At 36.7% G+C, this 21,317-nt stretch overlaps 1 protein-coding gene across 1 annotated transcript in view; it reads left to right on the plus strand.

The window, feature by feature from the left end:
• Positions 1-21,317, plus strand: part of KCNH8 (potassium voltage-gated channel, subfamily H (eag-related), member 8) — a 202,597-nt gene that overhangs the window by 166,370 nt on the left and 14,910 nt on the right. Inside the window, exons 12-15 of the mRNA XM_009329509.1 lie at positions 13,836-13,874; positions 15,609-15,964; positions 19,453-19,559; positions 20,609-20,685. Coding sequence (XP_009327784.1) covers positions 13,836-13,874; positions 15,609-15,964; positions 19,453-19,559; positions 20,609-20,685 — 579 coding nt within the window. The remainder of the gene's footprint in view (positions 1-13,835; positions 13,875-15,608; positions 15,965-19,452; positions 19,560-20,608; positions 20,686-21,317) is intronic.

The raw sequence follows: 21,317 nt of genomic DNA on the forward strand, positions 1-21,317 counted from the left end.
AGCTTTTATAAAATCAGGGACAACTCTACCCAGTTAGAGTCGGCTGGGTGATGTACAGACTCTCTGCTGAGACCAAGCCTACACCAGCCTCGAAGGTGACTGAGCAGACAGGAAAAGAACCTCCTCACTCACTGTGGAAGATGGGATTTGAAGCAGTGCAGGACATATCAAAGGACCTTTTCTGCTTTAAAAAGGAAAATATTTGCAGAATTTGTGAATACACACTGTATTTTCACGGTATAACCCATTATCTTAAAATTAAAGGGAAGAAAAAAAAAAATCCTGACACTGAGTAGCATCCAGTGTCACAAGCACAGATAGAGAACCCAAGACAACTTATCATTGCGTCACTTTCTCCTACATCCTCGGGTTAACTATGCCCTCCCACTAGTATTTCTTTCGCAGCAGAACTATCCTCGGTCATGTGCATCTCATTTCTGATCCAACCATTTTACTTATCAATAAAGATAAAGAGCAAGAATAAGGTGGCCAAAAACTGTACCACCACAAAAAGAGGGCTCACCAAATGAGGGAGGATACCTATGGCAGTAGCAAGCATGCCTGGTCAACCACTCGCTTGCTCTGCTTCACCTAGAAAATACCACGTCTTCATGAACATAACTTGCATTCAGAAATTAGTTATCTGGCAGTTTACTCTCACAGAATAGTAAGAAGAAGGTTTTTGGAAGTAAAATTTGTGGGTATGAAAATATGACTTTTTTTTTTTTAATATAGCGTTATTTCTTGGGAATGTTGCTATGTGAGAGTTTGGCAGCTGTGACACTGTCTCTTGCTCCCTCTCTCTCTCCCCCTAAGTGAGATTTTACTTTTGCGTGTGTCTATGACTTCTGCAGCTTTATGGAAATTTTGGATTTGCAGAGTTTTTCCACAATTAAACAGTAGATTGATTCATTTGAATAAGTCAGTTTCTCACTCTCTTTTTCCTTGGATGTTTTAAGTGACTGCAAACTTGCAACTGAACGTGAATTTAATGCTTTTGAAAATGGATCAGTAACAGTATTTAGGGTCAGGTGAACTGCAGGGTGAAATAGCATGCATTTCCCCCCTATGACTTGCCAAGTGCCTTTCAGCCCTGACCTAAAACGTTATTGCATTTTCAGCCACAGGCCACCAAAAGTGCCTTAGACTGTAGATTTCCTAACACTTTAAGCCAGCATTAAAAAGGTGAGGCTGCAGAAAGATGTAGTCCTGGTGATCCATTATTCCCTTCGTTCGGTGTTTCCTGATCCTGGAGTGTCAAAGTTGGATACTTAGCACTAGATCATGTAACTACCCTACCCACACAGAAATCTCTAGGAAAACTTTTTAAATCTGTTTTCTTGGTTCATTTGCAAGTCTAAGAGTGCATATAATGATGTGCTCCATCTTCATTAAAATCCAAGTGAGGTGTAATGGTGGAAAAGGCTCCAGGACTTCCATAGCCATGTCACCTTTCAGTAAAACAAGGAGGAGCTGTAACCAGATTTCCCAGTCACAAGTAGAACTGTAGCTGTCTGGTTATAGAAAGACTGAAAGTGTTGTTGAAGCAATCTTGGAAAAAAAGCTCGGGAGATTTTAACTACAGGAGCTGGCAATCATGTAACTATTTCAGCCTCTAATGAGTAACAGACAGAGAAACGGAAGACACAAAAACAGGGAGATAAAGTTTCAGTGGTTCCTCATGATAGCTCTAAAACTGGCAATCATTAGATGATTTATGATTATAACCATTAATGTGTGTGCAATCACACTGGCAGTGCTATTATGCCATCTTTTCATATATTCTCATCACAGCGAGAGGCGAATTAGGAAAAAGTCTTTACGTTGATTGTATATATTCTGTCCTTTACTTTCTTTGCTGAATTTTTCTCAAGAAACTCATAACTGTCTTTGCAAATGTACTAAATGATTTCAGGACAGTTAGGAAAAGCTAATCTGTTTGGTAACTGGAGTTGTGACATTAAAACAATTCAGCCATTCAGGTGTTTCATTTTTCTAGGTCTGTGACTATGATGTCAGAGTCATGAAATAGTTTGCTAAGTGACACAGATTTTGACACCCCCCCTCACCCCACCCATATAATTTTGCATTATATAGTATAGATTGCATATATAGCAGGCAGTGAGTCAGATATCTGATTTGATAAAGATATGCACTCTTAAGAAGGTTCTTACAACATATAGTACAATTACATAAAAGAAACTGGAAATTATTTTGCTATCCACCAGCCCTGGAAAACCTGTGCTATTTTATATATTTAGAGAGCAGTAGCAGATGTTCATAACTCTGACTAACCCTGTGAGAAACTCAGGATAGGTAAATATTTGCACAATATCGTTCTGGGCTTGGTAACAGTTTATTGTTTCTGGTTATTTCTTGTGTCTACGCAGAAGTGTCTACAGTGATGTCTACATCATTATTCATCAAAAAAACCCCAAACGCTGGTTATAGCCAGACTGATAAAAGGAACAAGAGACCTCCTTGACACCTATGCCATCCCTCAAGCTGTAATGAAGTCCCAAAGGAAGATAAGACCCATGCACGCACAATGTTTGTCTCACTGGAACACTATCAATATATGTCATTTTCAAAAAGAAAAGATGATATTCCTGAAGATTCAAAAATCTGTCTTTGCAGAGAGGACTCATAATTAATAAGAATCTACTTTTCTTTTGTAGCCTTAAAAGTAGTGTTCCACCTCTTACAAGAGCTTCCCTTCCCCCTCCCCCCAAAGGAGGAGAAGCTACTCTCTTTAAAATGAAAATACTTAGTCTCTGAAGCAAGGGGAAGGACTGTTTCCTTCAGTGCATCTGCAGCGTGAATGAAACATAATGACAAAGATTGCATGAAAAAAAAATGATAGATTCTTCCCTCAGTTAGGAACATTGAGTCCTACTGTAGCTTAGCCAGGTTCCTTGGTAATAAAATAAATAAATAGACAAATAAATTTTAAAAGGCAACCAAGAAGTAATAAAAACAAAGAATTTTTTTTTTTCCCCAGAAAGACATTGTCTGACAAAACAGGGCTTAATTCTTGCCCTTTGGAGAGGCTGATGTTTAGAATTTATTAAATTTTAATGATTGAGTTGTGAGGTTTTTTAATATAATAAAGCTCAGGTTGCTATTAGCAATACCAAACAAACTACAGGGGATGCTCCTCATTTTCTCCTGGGAAACCTGACAACTGGCCAAACCAATTGTTCTTAAAGGTGAAAACAGCTCTAAGCTCTGGAGCACACAACAGAGGGCACAGATTGGGAAGAAAAAAATATCTACAAATTGTAATCAAAAACATGCTAAATTTTCTGATTCATTCCAGCTAAACATTAAACAGGTATTTTAAGTTCATATCTGTAATTCCATCTTATTCCTTTTTAATTGGTTTATTTCTAGACTTTTATCTTGGTGCCAACTGGTAGTATAGCTCCTGGAGGCAGAAAAAAGGATAGCAAAAAATATTTTGAATGCAAGCACAAAATTGAGCTGAAAGTCTGCCTAGCCACTGTCTGCTTTTCAGCTAGTAGATTATGTATTTGACATACATTCATTCTTGCCTCTTTAGTCATGCTTTTTCTAGATATTCTAATATAGGTTTGTTGAATTTATGGTTGCTGCTTTCCAATATAGTAATAACTCAGAAGGAATTCTCTCTCTTACTTATTTGATTATCTATTATGAATCAGCAATGGAAACAGCATGACATTACTGATTTTTTTTTAATGCATCTTTATTGTCTGCATAATAAAGAGTATTTTGCTTTAAAGAAAAAAATCAAAGTTATCCTATTTGCAATTCTATTGATACTAAGGAAAAAGTAAGGATGTTTTGTTGGAAGTAGTTGCTTTTAATTTTGGCAAGTGTTGTAAGATAAGAACACCTGATTGAGACTTCAGTCACATAATTACTTATTGATGTGTTTAACTTTCAGGGCCAAAAAAAGTCCTATTTCTTGGGTATTACCTATATGTTTATAATAAAATCTATGCATTGAAAAAATTAATTTCCAAACCAACTCTTACTGCACTGCTACACTTAATCATAATTCCCTCACCCTAGTTTAGATCATAGTTCATCCTGTACACTGCAGGACAATCACAGGTTGCAAAATATTTTTCATAATAAATAACTTCCATAGAAGATTTCCCAAATAATCCCAACCACATTTTTAATAGAGAAGAAGGGTTTGCTACGTTACCCAGCAGCTGTGTAGAAAAAAGTGGCTTACCTTAGAAAAGTTAAAAAGCCCTACTTTGACATTTAGAGTAGGGTTGAACAACTTTGAGGAAAACTTGTCACTTTTAAACAAACTTACATGCAGTTAAGCACCCACCTTTGTCAATAGCTCATCTGGCAGAAGATCATGTACTATTACTGCAGGTGTAACTCACTGGTATTTATTGTCTGTGGCACATAGTAGGTATAAATTCTGCAAAACAGGAGACCGGTCAATGGCAATTTTTGTGTTTCTATACAAGCATTATTACAGAAGATGGAATACAGAAGTGAATAAATCACCTAAAGCAACAGCGTTCTAATACTTTATCTGCATGATTATTTGGGGGGTGGGGGTGGGGGGTGGCGGAGCAACTTAGATTCCTGTTTATTATCTTTCTCTTTAGTCCATGTGCACTTGGCAGCCAGACAGAACAAATTCATGTTGTTCTATTAGAGGATCCTAAGTGACTGATGGCTGTGCATCCACTGCTTCCTGCCTGTCAGCCACCATATTTTCATTTCTCTTTTATACCTCTTTTGATATGAGATGGAGTCTGCAAACTTCTCATCTTCTCAGTGATTACAGTATAGGAATGAAGGTGCTCCTCATACTATCAAAAACTAAAATAATTTTAAAACTGTGAACATCTAATTAACATTGAGACATGATTCCTGATGTGTTCACTGGAGTAGGTCTCTTACCTGCCTCTGTGCATGGACTACTCTGCAACCAGTGCTGCTGTGAAATATTCCTCAGTGCCCTTTCACTTTTTACAAGCTACTCAGATTTTTCGTTCATGCTTCTGGGACCACCTGGAATTTTTTTTTTCCTTCTTCCCTCTCTCTCCCCCTCTCCATCTTCCCAAAATAAATTACCCTATTGCTGAACAAGGCAGTAGTCATACAACTTCACTTACGCAGCTCAACTTCTATATTTCTATGGAACAAGTAACAGAATTGTGCAGCTATAGAAGGCTATGACCATTGACAAAAAAAACAGAGCAGTTCCTTCACCTGTTTCACACTTCCTTTCTGATTTCAAATGAATGAGAAGGATTTTGGGAATAAGCTTTGTCATCTAGCTCTCTGCAAGATATTTCACGGGTCTCCTACCTGTATTCATGACACTAAGCATGTTTTGATTGATCTTTGGCTAAGGCGGATGCTAGTTTCAAGCAACAGATTCTGCTGCAATACCCTCCTCCCTGTGCAGTGTTATAGTCAGTCCTTCCTCCAATCCCTCAACCTGTCAATTACCTGCTTCACTCAGCATGGGAGTGGGGCTGACCTGGAACTATAGTGCGAGCCAGGTTTCACTCCCTTCTGTTGTCTGCTAACTCATAAAGCTTGTTTACTTGCAGTCATGGGTGAGCATGATGTGTGGTGCCTCTGAGCTATCAGTTCACCCAGTACCCCTCAAGAGAATCATCTCACTATCATGTTTCTAACATATCCTTCAATATGGTACACCGCTGAGAAGTAATACAATAAGGAAAAATGTAATTCAAAAAGGACAGACTGGTATGCCTTTTCTCTTGCAGGCTTGGTGGCCTTTTCATTTTCTTTCCTAACATCTTTACCTGAAGAATTTCTTTTTGTTGGTATGCTCCTGTCTCATTTCTGTAGCCTTCAGTCATTCTAATATTTTTGAAAATAACAACACACAGCTGTCTGGTTTTGTCTCTCTAATAGTTTATTCTTCTGATTTGCGGTCATTTTCCAGTTAGAAGATTCATCCCACCACAACTTATTGATGCAATTATGTCATCTTTTCCATTTTCTTTTTTTTTCATTAATTCTGGTGTTTTTACAAGTCTTTTCCATTTTACACCTAAAACAAATAGGTGATTTGCCATAAGGATGAATCCCACAAGATGTAGAAGAGGCCAAAGGGGAGGAGAGGAAAATAACACATTTAGTTTTGTCTGGGAATATATTACACATACGTGACCCATCCCAAAATTCCCACCCCTGTGGTCACCCTTTTACTTTTGTGAATGGGTTAAGAGACAGAACTTATGATCATTAATTATACATTATTTATAACAAGACTATTCAAAGCATGTATGTAATTAGGATTTTCACAATTGGACCTTAGCACTTTCTTGACAAATACAAACAATTTTCACTGTAATTAGAATTAAAATGTTTAAATCAGTAACAAAATTTTAATTCTAATTATAGCTTTTCAGTCATTTTGAGTGCTCTCCATTCTCATTCATTTCACTTCCTGGGATTATTGCATTCTGCATCAAATTATAAAGCTTAACCAGAGGGTTACATGTTGAAAAAAAATCCAGGCTAGCAAAGCAGTTTATTGATGTTTGTAGACTGCGGTGTGAGAAGGATATAAAACACTGTGTCAAACAGAATTTTAGCCAGGAAAAGCTCCTGGCTTTCAGAGAGTATTGCCTTGGAATCTAACCATATTTCTGTTTTAATTACACAGGGATACTAGATGATAACTTTTTCCAGTATGCTTCACTGTGCCTTAGGAAACATGATAATGTAACTCTTACAATATTAGTACTATATCTTTGCCTCTACATTGGAAAAAAATGGAAAATAAAGTTAATCCTAATGTATCTTAACCTCAAAATGGTATGAATTTAGAGGGTGGATTTTTTTTTTTCCATAATTGCTTTTATTTTGCATTGATATAACAACGACCAGATAGCGGCCTTAAATTTAGAAGCATTCTTACAGTAACCTATCCTTTTATTATTCTGTGTAAAGTAAGACTAATTTGTGAAGGAAATTATAATACTTACCACCATTTCTTCTATAAGAACACTGGTTCTGAAGGCACAGACTACCGTGAGATGTAATGAGCATGTCAGACCGGCTTATATGGTAAAGTTCCTGTATCACTTGCAGGGTCATTATAACCTCAGGATACATGCTGAAATGTAAATGTCTATGATCAGTGCAACTTGTGTATCAAGTAGGCATTCTACATGGATACAAGCATCCATTCTCAATTTTATTGATCTGGCAGCATTTTGAGTGCATTTTTTTAAACATCATAGAATAGTAGAATATTCTACTATTGGTTGGAAGGGACCTCTGAAGATCATCTAGACCCACCCCTCTGTTCAAAGATATGAAAGCATATAAAAATGAAAACAAAAAATCATTTATGTACAAATGCACTCTAAGACTTTACTGATATAAAAAACAACTATATCAGCCTATTTTTCTCTTTAATCATGTGTACCTTCACTCAGTAAAACTAGAGCTACAGAAGCTACCTACTAAGAGTAACCAGGGTTCTGCTGAAAGTTTAGTTCCTACCAAAGACAGAGATCACATTTTCAGTGCTGTGATAAATAATAACATGATTGTACTAATATACACATACAGTATATACATATACACTGTATATACAGTAGAGTACTGCATATATAGTAAGTATTCAGGAACAGGCTCCACTGATAATCACACTATGTTCATTCCTTCAGCAAAATTGATATTGGATTTCTCTGACACTGGGTTTGATTTTATATCATGGTACTTCAAAAACTGAAGGTATTTTATTCACTTATTGAGTGTCTATGTTGTCTTAGTTTCTAACCTATGCAGAACTTCTTGAGTAACAAAGCTGCCAAGAGCTCCCAAAAGCTACATGCTCAGCTCTTCTGTATTATGCATAAATAGAAAACACAAATTGCATCTCAGGGGAAGGAAATTATGATGGTTCTCCTACTTAACAAGGTTATATACTTAGACTTCTACTGATATCTTTACATGCCAGGACATGACTTCTTGCCCTGAGGTGAAATCATGTGAATCGCTTTCACAGGTACTGTAAGTCTGCTGTCTTCCCCAAAGTTTTAACTCTGAATATGTCTAGGGGCCAGATATGTGCTCAATTTGCACTTTTTTTCCTTCTGGTAGAATTGACTAGAGGTTAATCTACTCATCAAGTTGCCACCCAAAAAGCAAAATATTCATTATTTAGAAGAAATGTTTCTGAGGAAAAAAAATAACCAACAAAAAACCACAACAGATTTTAAAATAAGGAAACAGATTATGCCTGTCCCTGCCGCCTTCTTTGTAAGGTTTACCCTGAAAGCCAGACAAAGCTGGACTTCCTTTAAAATTCTCCACAGATATGTTGCTATCCTCAGTGAGTCACTTAACACTTGTCCCACTGATTTGGCCTCTGAGTGCTAGCAAAACAGCTGGGCAATGTTGGGGATGCTTGGAAACGGGCAATTGGCAGGTAATAAAATTATCTGGGAGAACATTTTCAAGATCCACTTCATTGTCTTCCTCTTTTCTTTTCAAGAGCCTCTCCGAAGTTAGATACACATATTCACAGAAAAAGTAGTATGAAGTTTCATTTAAAGATAAAGCTAACAATACAAACTTAAAAGCAACTCTTCCACAGTGCCTACAGCCTCGAATTGAGGAGTCTAGTTGGATATCAATCCACAGGCCCAGTTCTGCAAATATTTATAAGCCTGTGTGAAATCTCAGAGTTGCATGAACTTAAGCATATACCTGAGTATTTTCAGGAAGGGAAAGAATTTTGAGTTTTATTGCTTTGAAAGCTGTTAGCATTCATTGTAACTTCTATTAATATTATGTAAATCTTTACATGACTGCAATCAAACTGTAGGAATATTAAAAAGTATATCTTTTGTCTGCAGTAATCTGCAAGCTTTTCCAAAAATGCTGTCTGCCAGAGCAATGTACAGTCAGTGCCAGGTCTATTGTCTATTTTAACAATTCCTCCTTTTGTCTTCTTTTGACCTTATTGACAGTATCTTCCTTAAATTTTGTTTAAATTTTTATTGGCACAGGTTTGCTATGAAAGATATCTGTTCAGAGCACTTTTTTTTTTTTCCTCAGATTCTGAGAAAAACATCCTACATCTCTATCAGATGTAGGATAATGACTTAACAGAAGATTGCAGAGCTCATGGCAATTCTCAGTTATTGGTCACCTAGGATAAAATACTGGTGACAGATCTGCTGTTCAACTTTTGCTGCTAATTCAATATACTCTATTATTTTTTCAGACACTTTTTTTTTCTCCTGTTTTGGGGTGGGGAAGAGGGAAGTAAGAATATAGAAGTAAAAATGACAAGTTATACCAGCCACACTTACCATTTATTTCATTCTTGATTTGGAGCAAGTGACAGAGAGGTTAGTTTTTGTTTCTGTGACATGATTTATCTTTTTAACATGAAATGTAATAGATCCTCTATTGTTAATAAAACAATCAAAGTATAATTAAAAATTTTTGTTAATGAATGCAGTGAACTTAACATCCACGTTTTAAAGAAATACGTGAAAAGTAAACTTTTATTACTAAGTATAAAAGCTCATGTGAGAAATTTGAATCCAAGAAAGTATTAATTTGCAAAAAAAATTTATCCAAAGCTCACCACAACCAGCCAGTTATTGAACACTTGTCCTAACTTCACAGGCTACAATCATTTATTCAAAGGACAAGAATGATGTAGGATAATGACTTAACAGAAGATTGCAGAGCTCATGGCAATTCTCAGTTATTGGTCACCTAGGATAAAATACTGGTGACAGATCTGCTGTTCAACTTTTGCTGCTAATTCAATATACTCTATGCTGTAAGTAGGATCAGAGAATGCTGAAAGCATCTGCTTCCACAAAATATGTTTTCTTTATCTCTCCATTAAGCAGGGAAAAGAGATAAGAATAAACCTGAGAAAATATAGGAACAAGCCAATGAACTATAGAAAGTCTTAAAAAGAAAAAAAAAAAAAGAGAATAAGGGGTAAATTGCTTAGAAAATATAGCTATAAAACAATTATATTTAACCTGAGAAACTTTTTGTGAGTGATTGACTCCTTTGTGATTTAAAGGATTTGTGATATTTCATTGAAAATTTTCCTGATTATAGAAAACTGAGGCATTAAGCTTTTCAGCAGTACAATAATCCCTTGTTATGTATTTGTATCTTTTCCATTACCATACAGTAAATTTGCAAAGAATAGAACATATGGTATGCATTCTTAGTTTTTTTTCCCCCCATACTGCCAATGTTCCTAAATGGGTTTTTCCTGTTTCCAAATGCTGACTAAGAACATTAAAATTCTAGTTTGATTTCAAATCCTTTCCTGAAAGTATATTTTATCCTTTTGACTCCTCAGATACAAAGAATTATTCATATATTTTAGGACCCAAGAGTTACAAGCAAATCAGCAAAATTATGTTTCTATTTTTGTTCCTACTTCTCATTAAGGCAACAGGAATCAGGCCAGTAAAAGCTGATAACATTCTTTTGAGCCCAAACATGCAAATTTAGATACCTGGACATTTAATGTATTAACCCCAAATTTAGATGCATCTCTATATTTCACTTTTTAGAGTTTTATAATTGGAATTCATCTTGAATTATTGTACAGCTAATTACCTGGTTTGGCTGCAATTCCTGGTAGAGGTTCTTCTATTAAAGACTACTGTCTCTTGACCCTGGAAAAATCTTCAGATCCCTGGCTTTTGACAGCAAACCACCAGTGTTTTCAAATGGGGAAATGTTCTTTTTGTGCTTATAATAAGCAATGATAAAGATTACTGAATTTTTAAGCTCTATATATTAACATATTAAACAATTACAAGATTATAGATTTGAGATTACATACATGGAAGAATCCAATGAGTCTGCTTTTGGTACACGATCTATTATTGTTTTATCTTGTGAAATTAAATTTCATAGCTGGTTTCACAAGACATAAAGAGACACCACGACTGAAATTAAAAATTGAATTAGACCCTTTGACAGTATTTTACACAACTCATGCTAACATCAGTCTTTTTGGTTTTTTCCTAATGCATAGCAGGGGAAATACCCATGTTTTTCTTTCAGCAGCCTTTATCCTTTAAGAGCTGTACTCCATTTTAAAAGACTAGAATGTGAGCTATTTTGCAATTTCTTTCTTTTTGCATAAGGAAAAAAAGCATGTTATAGAAGGTTACACTAGTGTGTTGCCCTAAATAAAAGGTCTTAGCAGATCAGAAACTAGGACAGCACCTCATAATTATTTACTCTGATACTACATTTTTACAGAAATAAAGCTATGTACATGGTGAAGTCTTTAAATTTACTGCCCTTTGACTGGCTTTGTCCTCGTTCTTGTGTTTATATTTCCTTTTTCTCTTTGAGAATGGTATCTTTGCAGGGAGAGAGAGAGAAGGGAGTTGCTGGAGAAGGTTTAAAAGCCAAACTCTTGAGAATTCTCTCTGGTCACAGATTAATTATAGTTTCTTTTACCAACTTTCAACTACCAAGCCATAAAGTCCAGGCCCCTGTTTTATGTGTGCAAGATACGATGTTCAAAGTTACAAGCAATAAACATGACTGCAGTGTATTAATACAGACGCAATTACCGCACTCTCTACTGTGGTTTCTGTGCTATGGACAAAATAGTTTATAGGTTCAGAGTTTATGTAAAAGTATCAATTTATCCAGACTGAAACTGTCCCCAGTGGGCTAAAGGGGTCAGTTTGGGGAAATGAAAGAAGTCTGATGAGTAGTTTTTCACGTCACCTGCTCCCTGTTCATACCTATCTGTCTTTTCTGCCAGCCTTCCTCCCGAGGACACTCCTTCCCCTCCCTGCAAACACCAACCTGCCTTCAAAAATCCCTTTACCTTTCTGTTGGTAAGGTCATAAGGCAACAAAGTGCTGCCACTACCCTCACTTCCTCTGCAGCCAGTTTCTCCCCGCTGCAGTGACCAGCAAGGATTAACACTGAGAGCAGAGGAGGACAGATGGACGGCTGTGGCTGCTGTGTTGGTGAGCAGAGGAGCCAGCGGTCCTGGCAGCCGGGGAACAGTGCTCCCAGCTGGTCATGGAGCTGAAAGCCCAGTCCAGCTGAAAGACTCCAGCAGAGCCGTGGGAAACACCACCAGGACATCTGGGAGACACCCATATAATGATTTCTTTGTCTCTGTTTTCAAGATGCACAGTCAGGATTAACACGTGCTCAGGAGAAAAAAAAAAAAAAGTGAGGTGAAATCTTCATCCGCATTACAAACTACAAATGACAAGTCATTTTTAAAGCCTTCAGCAGGCAAATTCATACTTTCTAAGATCTTTAACATTCATACTGAACCTGTGCCTAGAAGCCAAGCAAACTGATGCCCCAAAATTCTGGGCGCTATTGTAAATTATTCTTCTTAAACATATGTGCAAAGTGGGCCATTGGTACCTCTTAATTCTAACTTTAATATTTCAGTACATTTCCAGTTTCCTGTTCTCCTGAATCTTGAAGGAGATGGTGTTTCTTCAATTGGCATAGATTACAGTGCAAGCTGGGAGATTTCAGTATCTGAGATCTCATCCTCTGCTAACATCATCTAGTAATTTTTCTCACGCAGGAAGAACACAGCAGTTATTTTATTTACATAGCCTAATTATTGCAGTTGTTCTGTTTGGCAGTTATTAGAGTGTTATTGCTAAATTTATTGAAACACCTGCTACTGGCTTGGCTGTTGTGGAGTAGGATTTCTGCTTACACAAACTTCAATATTGTGTATTTGTATATTATACTACTAGTACTCTCACTTTTATGAGCAACTACAAAGCAGTTTTCAGGTTAACCTGAAAGACTTGTGAAGAAGGAAAAAAAAAGAAAAAAAAACCCCACACAACTATTTTTTCCAAATTTGTGCCTAAAATTTGTGTATTTAGGAATTCTGAAGACTGTTATCAAACAAACTGGGAAGTCCCAATGACTTCCAGCCAGGCTTAACTTCTTCTACCTGAGTTTGGAGAAAAATAAACTGATGCTATGAATTTAAAATTGATGGGTGTTAAGCACTTTTTATGTTGACATGTGGGTTTAGGAAAGCTGAAAATCACTTCTGAAAATTCTACCTGGCAGACAAAAATTTTCCTATAAATACAGCATGTAGACTGTCAGAGACTTGCCCGTGGTTGAGGTGTGGACATTCAAATAAACAACAGAATGTTTATAACACATTATTTAGCAGTTCCAGTGGATTTTATTATAGTAGCTACACATTAAACTTGCATGATTTTTTCTTCTTCCTTTTCTTTTGCTTTCTGTTTAATCCAAGAAGGGAAAATATCATGGTCTATGAATAGCTGTTAGGCACTTATCTCCCTCAGGATTATATTGGTCCTACTTGCTTCAGTCCCATCAGCCTTTGAAAATTCCCCAAAGATGCTACAGTTAGTTAGATCATCTACATGTAAGGACTAGGCTGGCACAGGAGCTAAAGCTACAAAGAGATAGGGCCAAAGCAGAGCACTGTTCCTGCATGGGATTCCATCAAACCAGCACTGAAACCCACCAGGTATACATTCACCCATCTATATTCATTCACAGGTTTGGAGCCTTGACCCAACTTTTTATTAAAGTAAAATGTTATTTTTGCAGGAACTACCTTTTTAATAAAAATAAAACTTTTTTTTTTCACACCATCTGTTTCCAAGGAGCGTCCTTAGGTCAGCGCTATGTCACCATTTAATTTAATACAGCTGTTTTATCATGAAATTCTTCTCTTGTATCAACATAAATGTTTTGGTTTAGATGTTTGTATGCTCTTGGAAGCCAATACTGTGCAGATGCACATATTTGTTACTTTTTTGTTTTGTTTTTTTCAGGTAATATCAAAATTATCAAACAAGTCTACGCTATCTCAGGTATGTTAGTCACATTTTAAATACGCCAAGCTTGACTTTGAAACATGCACACAGTTATGGCCAGAGCAAAGCTGGAAAAACTCCAACTAACTTCCATGGTTTCAGAATGAGACTTTAAATAGCATCCTGCAGACAGTTCTGCCACTGTCCATTTTATGAGTAACAGCTTATGATCTTTTCTTCCAGGTGCTGGATTTGGATATTCTACTATAGCACCTGCATTTTAAATACATGGTTACCCAAACCAAAGTTTTGAATACGGGTAATGCTCATTCTCTGTAGAGTATAGGCCACATCAGTGCTAGGTCTTGTACAATTTGATCATCATGACAGCCTTCAGATGACTCTTATGGTTGACAACAAGGCTATTATATCTTATATAGACAGGTCTTTTGCCACTGTTTTAAATTCTTACCTTTTCATACATCTCAGATGGAAAGGACCTAGGTCACTAAATCTATCAATGTAGACTAAGAGAAGAGCATTCACTCAATGGAAGGGTGCTGTAGCATACAGCAAAATTAAACCCATGCTGCAAAACATTTAGACAAATACTAATAGGGGCTTAGAACATTTGGATAAATTCCCCAAATCTGCATTTTCACCCAGCCAATCTTACTTGGCCCGAATGTGGGAAATTTGACTGTACAAGCTCATCTGAGCTTTTCTATCTAAAGTTAACAGTCCCTTAATCAAGCTTAAGAAGAGTAGCCTGAAAAAAAATGAATAGCAAACTTTTCTGAAACCATGAAGTTGCATTTGGCTGTACTCTTCACTGAGATGTGTGGAGTTTGTTAATTTGACCTGGAACCTGTTTCTGCCTTAGTCCATTCACCTACCAACAATAAATACAGTAAGTTGTACCATGGGAATAAATGGAACTATTTTTGAGTTATAGCCTGATCCTGACATGAGATCCATGTTCACATATCTCAGCATGTATAACCAGTGTATTTTGTTACTATGAAACAATAACAAACAATACATTGCTCTCTTACACTGTGCTTTAATTAGTACATAAAGTACAGAACCCAGGTCTATGTTGCCTCTAAATTGCATTGTTTCCAATATCGAGCATTCAAATGGCTTTTTTTTTAAAAAACAAATGTAGCTCTGCTTTTCGATGACTCAGTTCTGAAGCTGACACTGTCACACCACTGGTGCGTTAACAGGACTTTGTATAAACTGAAAAATCTGCCTACTATTCCAGCAGTGGTTTCAGTTACAACTAAGAGGGATGCAGAGAACATTCAGGCTTGAGCTGAACTGATGTAAATGCTATTTAAACATTACAAATGGTTCTGAATGAAAGTGTAGAATTATATGAATTATCAGCCTCCATTCTTTCCCTTGGTCCACCAGGAGTCTGAGAGTGTAACATTCAAAAGAAATAATACCTCAGTAAAGCAAGATTAATCTACTCAAGTGTACATATAGCACATGGCTTGTAGGAACTAGTCATGTAACCTTTCCTGGTAACAAAAAATATTGCAGTGAGTTCACTAGTTATGTTGCTAGTGACCTTTTTTAATTTGTTTGTATTTTTCTCACGTATGCACATATAGCCATAGTTGAAGAGGGAAGCTGTGGAAGAGTTCCAAAAGAGCATTCTCTAATGAGAAATGAAAGCTGTGCTAGATCTGGGTTTGTTCCAGGGTGAACACCAGCAGAAATTGTGTTTCTGCAACATCAGGCTCTGAATTTTATGCTAGTATGTATTATCTGCTATTTTAGACAGAGCTCAAGGGAAATGGAAATATAAAGAAGAGACTCCCTTCAATTGTGGAAGATGAAGATGAGGATGAGGAGGGAGAAGAAGAGAGCAGCACCCTTTCACCAATCCATACAAGAAGCACAAATTGTTCTCAGCAGAAGAAGGCTGGAAGCAATAAAGGCCACCTAGGGAGAAACTTGAAGCAGCTGGCCTCAGGAACGGTGCCCTTTCATTCACCCATCCGTGCTTGCAGTTCAAACCCCTCAAGAACCAAACGTGAGACAGAGCTCCATTACTACTCCAGAAGGAAGGAGAAAAACCTTAAGTTACACCTTTCAGCACTGACCACCAGTGGTCCACCTGACCTGAGCCCAAGGTAATAGTTATGAACGGTTATTTTCTTCTCTATCACATAAATCCTATTAAAAATATGATTGGAACACTATAAAATATTTCTTTTTCTTTAATAGTTGATACTTTTGTTCATCCCACAGAGAAGGAAAAGTCCTCTTATTGTAGGAACTATTACACACTATGAAGAAGGTTATGACTCTAGGACTTTATTGCAAAATAAAATATTTCTACCAGTAAAAAGGGAAAGTATCGAGCAATTACAAAACTTACTATTTGAATAGTCTGGCTTTATAGTATCCTTTTATCCATCTGTAATAATATGCATTCCCACAATAGCACTGTGAAACATTCTAAGTCCATCAGAGAGACAGCAATTTAGAAAGCAAGTAGATGATAACACAGCATAGTGGTGCAAATACAAAAATTGCTGGAGTAGAGATTTATAATGGAAAACTATGGCCTAGCAATATTTAGAAATTTTAGAAAATATTTAGAGTTTTTTTTACATTAAAGAAAGGAAACCTGATAATGCAAGTTACGTAGAGGGTAAATATGGAGTTGAGAAAATCTGTTTTGCTGTGACTTTTGACACAAACAAGAGTCATATAATAGTTTACTGTGGTATTATCAGTGTATAATTTTAAATATTTTAATTTTTTACTTGTAAGCTGATCTATCTATCTTACTTCTAAATTGCTGCACCGTAATAATTAACTATTAACCAAGAGGTTTGGGATCAATTCTTTACAGAAATTGCAATCACTTTTTCCACATACAAGGAGCTGCAGCAGTTGATCTTCCAGTTTGAGTTTTGTTTTTTATAATTTGAAGTATTTTACATATTCAAGAACTTCCTTTATTCACTAGAGGCAGAGTGGTAGTTTCAGCAACTTGCCTTAGCAAACATGAAATAGCCACAGCTTGACCAATACTTGTTTAGCTCTGTCAAGGCATCTGTCCCTAAGAATGCAATCATAAAAAGGACATGGAAGACTATATAGAAATCTTTCCCTCTCATCATGTGTTTGATCAGTACAGTTACATTTCACATAGGAGCAGGATACAAACTGATTTTAATTTTGTCAATATAAGGGAAAAAAATGTGTGGAAAACCAGCTTCTACACTAGCAAAATTGAAATGCATAGTGGATATTTTCTCATTTCTTTTGTAGATCTCATATGAATTTGGTTCAGGTCAGCTATGAGTAAAGGTCATTATCATTTGCATAACAAGTGGCAATTCAGGGAAAAGCTGCCTTTCATATTTTCTGCTGAAATGTAATCTTGCTCATTATCGTTCTGAACATATGCAGTCAGACATGGGCACCCAAGGCTGCAAGAGCAAATGTGAAGCAAGTATTGTTACATATATTATTATTTCCTATTTCCATTCATAATTTTGTAACTGCAGAATAATCCTGTTACTAGGCTGGAAAATTGGCCAAAGACACGTGTTTTTCAGACTTTGTTTTCCAGCCAAAATACTTTCATATTATTTCCCAAAATGAGTTTATATTACCAGAACATTTAAACTGACAAGTTAAAACCCTAGGTACGAGTGCACTCTAGCCCTGATCGGCTGGATAGAAGAGGTCACATGTTAATCTTTTCTGACTTTTTGGCTTCTAGGGGTGGAGATGTCTGTCTTCAGGAGAAAATTCAGAGCTGTACAATAGCTAATTCAGAAAGGGGTGAGACTTGCCAATTACTTTTGTCCCCTCATGTTTTCAGCTCACTAGATTATGTTGCTCCACAGCCAGTTCTTTGTATATGAATAAGCATCTTGCCCATTACATATTTCCCACATAGAAGCCTGTCTTTTGGCTCTCCAGAATTAGCTATTTTTACTAAAATGGTTTCTTTTTAGTTTGAATCTTTAAACACTTTAAAGAATATAGTGTCTATAAATTCTAAGTCACGTCTGAGCAGGTTTTCCCCTGTGTGTTTTAAAGGCAGTTAAAATGTTAGCATTTTATATAATTAGAAATCTCTACAAAAGGGATATAGGTATTTAAAATTTTCTTTTTGAAGCAGTGAGGTCAGATGACATTAAATAGGTTTTATAGCCAATTTCAAACAAAATAATCATTCAGGTTTTCAGCTGCAGATAACAGTATAGGCCAGAGCAGCTCAAGCACCACAAGTGAGTCTCATGTCCTCCCAGAGGATGGTTAAGATTAGAGTGAAATCTAGTAACATCCAACTGGCATCATGAACACTCAGACATGACACAGAGCCCTAAACCCCCATGAACAGCCGAGAAGGACAAGAATATATGGTATTTATAGTCTTAGAGCTTACAGCTCTAAGTTACATGGGTCTTTCAAGCCAAATACATCACAGATACCTGCGTGTTGTCCGTTCTTCCTTTCTCCAAACATTTCCAGTCAAGAGGTTTGCTTGAGAACACTCTTATTAGATGGAAAGTCTAATTTCCATCATCACAAAGTTATCACCGTTGACTGAGAGGCCAAGAACTGTCTGCTTTAGACCTTCCAGATTAGTCTTTAACTCATCTGCCTACTGTAAGACAAATTCTGAATCTTGTGCCTGGACAAAACAAGAAATTGATGCTCCACATCTGTCAGCTGGCAGTTTTCTGAGTTACTTTCATTGACTTTAAAACAGTTCTCTTTATAGCACAATTTATTATAAATGAGAACAGAAAATATTCATAATTATATATTTTTAATAATGTGTATTAACTCCTCCATCTGATACCAATTTTCTATTCTTTGTATGCAGCACTTGATTATAGTATAAAATGCTTCTTTTTTTTTTTCCTTTGGATTTCTTGACACTGCAAACTGGACGTCGACTGCAACGCATGAGTAGAAATAACTGACAAAAATGCCTTTTCTAGTAGTTAGATCCAATACCAATACTAATGTAACTGGGATATTGCGGGTTGGTCTACACATCTTCCTATACCCAATTTGCAAATAAGATTGCCCTGCCTGACCTCGTTAGTTTTAACCGAATTTGAGAATAGCTATTTGCATGGCAACACTACTTTTGACTGTGGTTTACAGAGATGCTTTCATAAATATATTATGTTCAGGCTTAGGCTCTGCCTAAGTAAGCCTAATATAAGAGTCTGACTGTTATGTGCAGGGAGATTTAAACTTCACGAGAGCATAGTAAAGCATCTTTAGTTTGTGTAGAAGAAAGAATGGCAACAGATTACTTCAGATATGAAAAGCAAACTACATTCAATACAGGTTTTTTTAAGACCCAGAATATACTGTAGAAGTCATGAAAATTTTGAAACTTCAGTTAATTATGTTTGGCCTCACATTCCTTCCTCTAACAGTAAGTTTGTTCTTTAGTGACTCACAAGAAGTTATACCAATATAATAGTTTTTACTTTTCTCTAAACTTAATGTTGAGCAAAATTTACAATTGCTTAAAAATGTGCCCTTTAGGAGTCATTTTGACAACATAATTATGAATGTGATGTTTATGAAACTGTTTATGAAACTGCTCCATCACTCCGATTTTTCTCAACAGAATTGTTGACGGGATTGAAGATGGAAACCATAATGAGGAAAGCCAAACCTTTGACTTCAGCTCTGATCAGCTCAGGCAGGAGTCCAGGTTATCTCCTACAATTGGAGGTGAGTTTTGCCTGGGAAAATCACTCTTTAGAGAAAACAGTTTTCATAACTGCTTTTTGTTCCCCTTTGTTTCTTCGATTCTCAGAAGTGGCATAAATGGATTTAACATATATCCATACTTTCAGTACCATTTGAGTACCACAACTGGTACTGTAGAAAAATACAACAGGATCCCGAAGGCGATTTGTTGTTTTCCTGCTAACAGACGGTCATGATAAAACAGCTTGCAAAGAGTTCTGTATATTCATGTGCTATATTTTACCAGCAGTATTGTAGGATCATGCTCCCAAACCTTTGGGCATGGAAGGTACTAAACACAAGGACAAAATTCAACACAAAAACATTCTAATACCAGATTAAAAAAAAAAACAATTCATAAAGAGCCATATGCAAACTTGGCTCTCAATTTTTGTTAAAGAGATTTACAGAAGTGAAGGAGTACAGATGTACCAAGATTTTTAGAAGTAAAAGAGTGAAAACCTTGAATAGCAAGAGGTTTTAGGAAGCCTTAAATGACCTACACTCTGAAAAGATTGATAAAATAGCACCACAGAGGTATAGAGCACATCAACGTGGGGGGGAAGGAAAGAGACAGAGGGGGAGACTGGTGGACTAATGCTGAAGTGACACAACTAGTGCAGCTCAAACTGTTTCCAACATCCCCTCTTTTATAAGTCCTCACATAGTTCTGTACCTTTTGCACGGAGGTTATTAAGACACCTTTTGTTTCTCTTAAAGCCAAACAGAAAAATAATAATAGAAGCTTAATTGTATCTCTGATTTTTAAAAACAGTTGACATGTCAAACTGTTGGCACCAGGGTTGTCATCTTCAGTCCTTTCAGGTTCAGACTGAAGAGAGCAGTGCGAACTTTATTCGTCACACTTTTCTTACACATTATACACTGAACGTTAAACACAAGATTTTATTTTCATTCGATGCAAGTGCAAACTAGGTTTAAATTTAAAGTATTGGATAAGTGTAAGAATAGCATTGCTGTTTCCAAGTTATTATACTTCTCACATTTACATGCATTTGAATTATTTTCAGAGGCCGAAATTGGTGCTGCTGTGCTTGTTATCAAAGCAGAAGAGACCAAACAGCAGATCACCAGGCTTAATAATGAGGTAACGAGCTTTTGTGGGGGTTGGAGGATATTAACAATAATTCAAGGAATGCTGGAGAAAACTCAGATAACTTAGCAACATGATAAATGTGTGATAAATGAGTTTGCAAAACTGGATGGGTGTGCTGGTTTTGGCTGGGATAGAGATAATTTTCTTCATAGTAGCTAGTATGGGGCTATTTTTTGGATTTCTGCTGGAAACAGTGTTGATAGTACAGGGATGTTTTAGTTACTGCTGAGCAGTGCTTACACACAGTCAAGGCCTTTTCTGCTTCTCACCCCACCCCACCAGCAAGCAGGCTGGGGGTGCACAAGAAACTGGGAGGGGACACAGCTGGGACAGCTGACCCCAACTGACCAAAGGGATATTCCACACCATATGACATCATACTCAGCATGTAAAGCTGGGGGAAGAAGGAAGGGGGGGACGTTTGGTGTGATGGCATTTTGCCTTCCCAAGTAACCGTTATGTGTGATGGAGGCCTGCTTTCCTGGAGATGGCTGAACACCTGCCTGCCCATGGGAAGTAGTGAATGAATTCCTTGTTTTGCTTTGCTTGCGTGCGCAGCTTTTGCTTTACCTATTAAACTGTCTTTATCTCAACCCACGGGTTTTCTCACTTTTACTCTTCCG

Source organism: Pygoscelis adeliae, unplaced genomic scaffold, assembly GCF_000699105.1.
Source record: "Pygoscelis adeliae isolate BGI_AS28 unplaced genomic scaffold, ASM69910v1 Scaffold8, whole genome shotgun sequence".
Lineage (NCBI taxonomy): Eukaryota > Metazoa > Chordata > Aves > Sphenisciformes > Spheniscidae > Pygoscelis > Pygoscelis adeliae.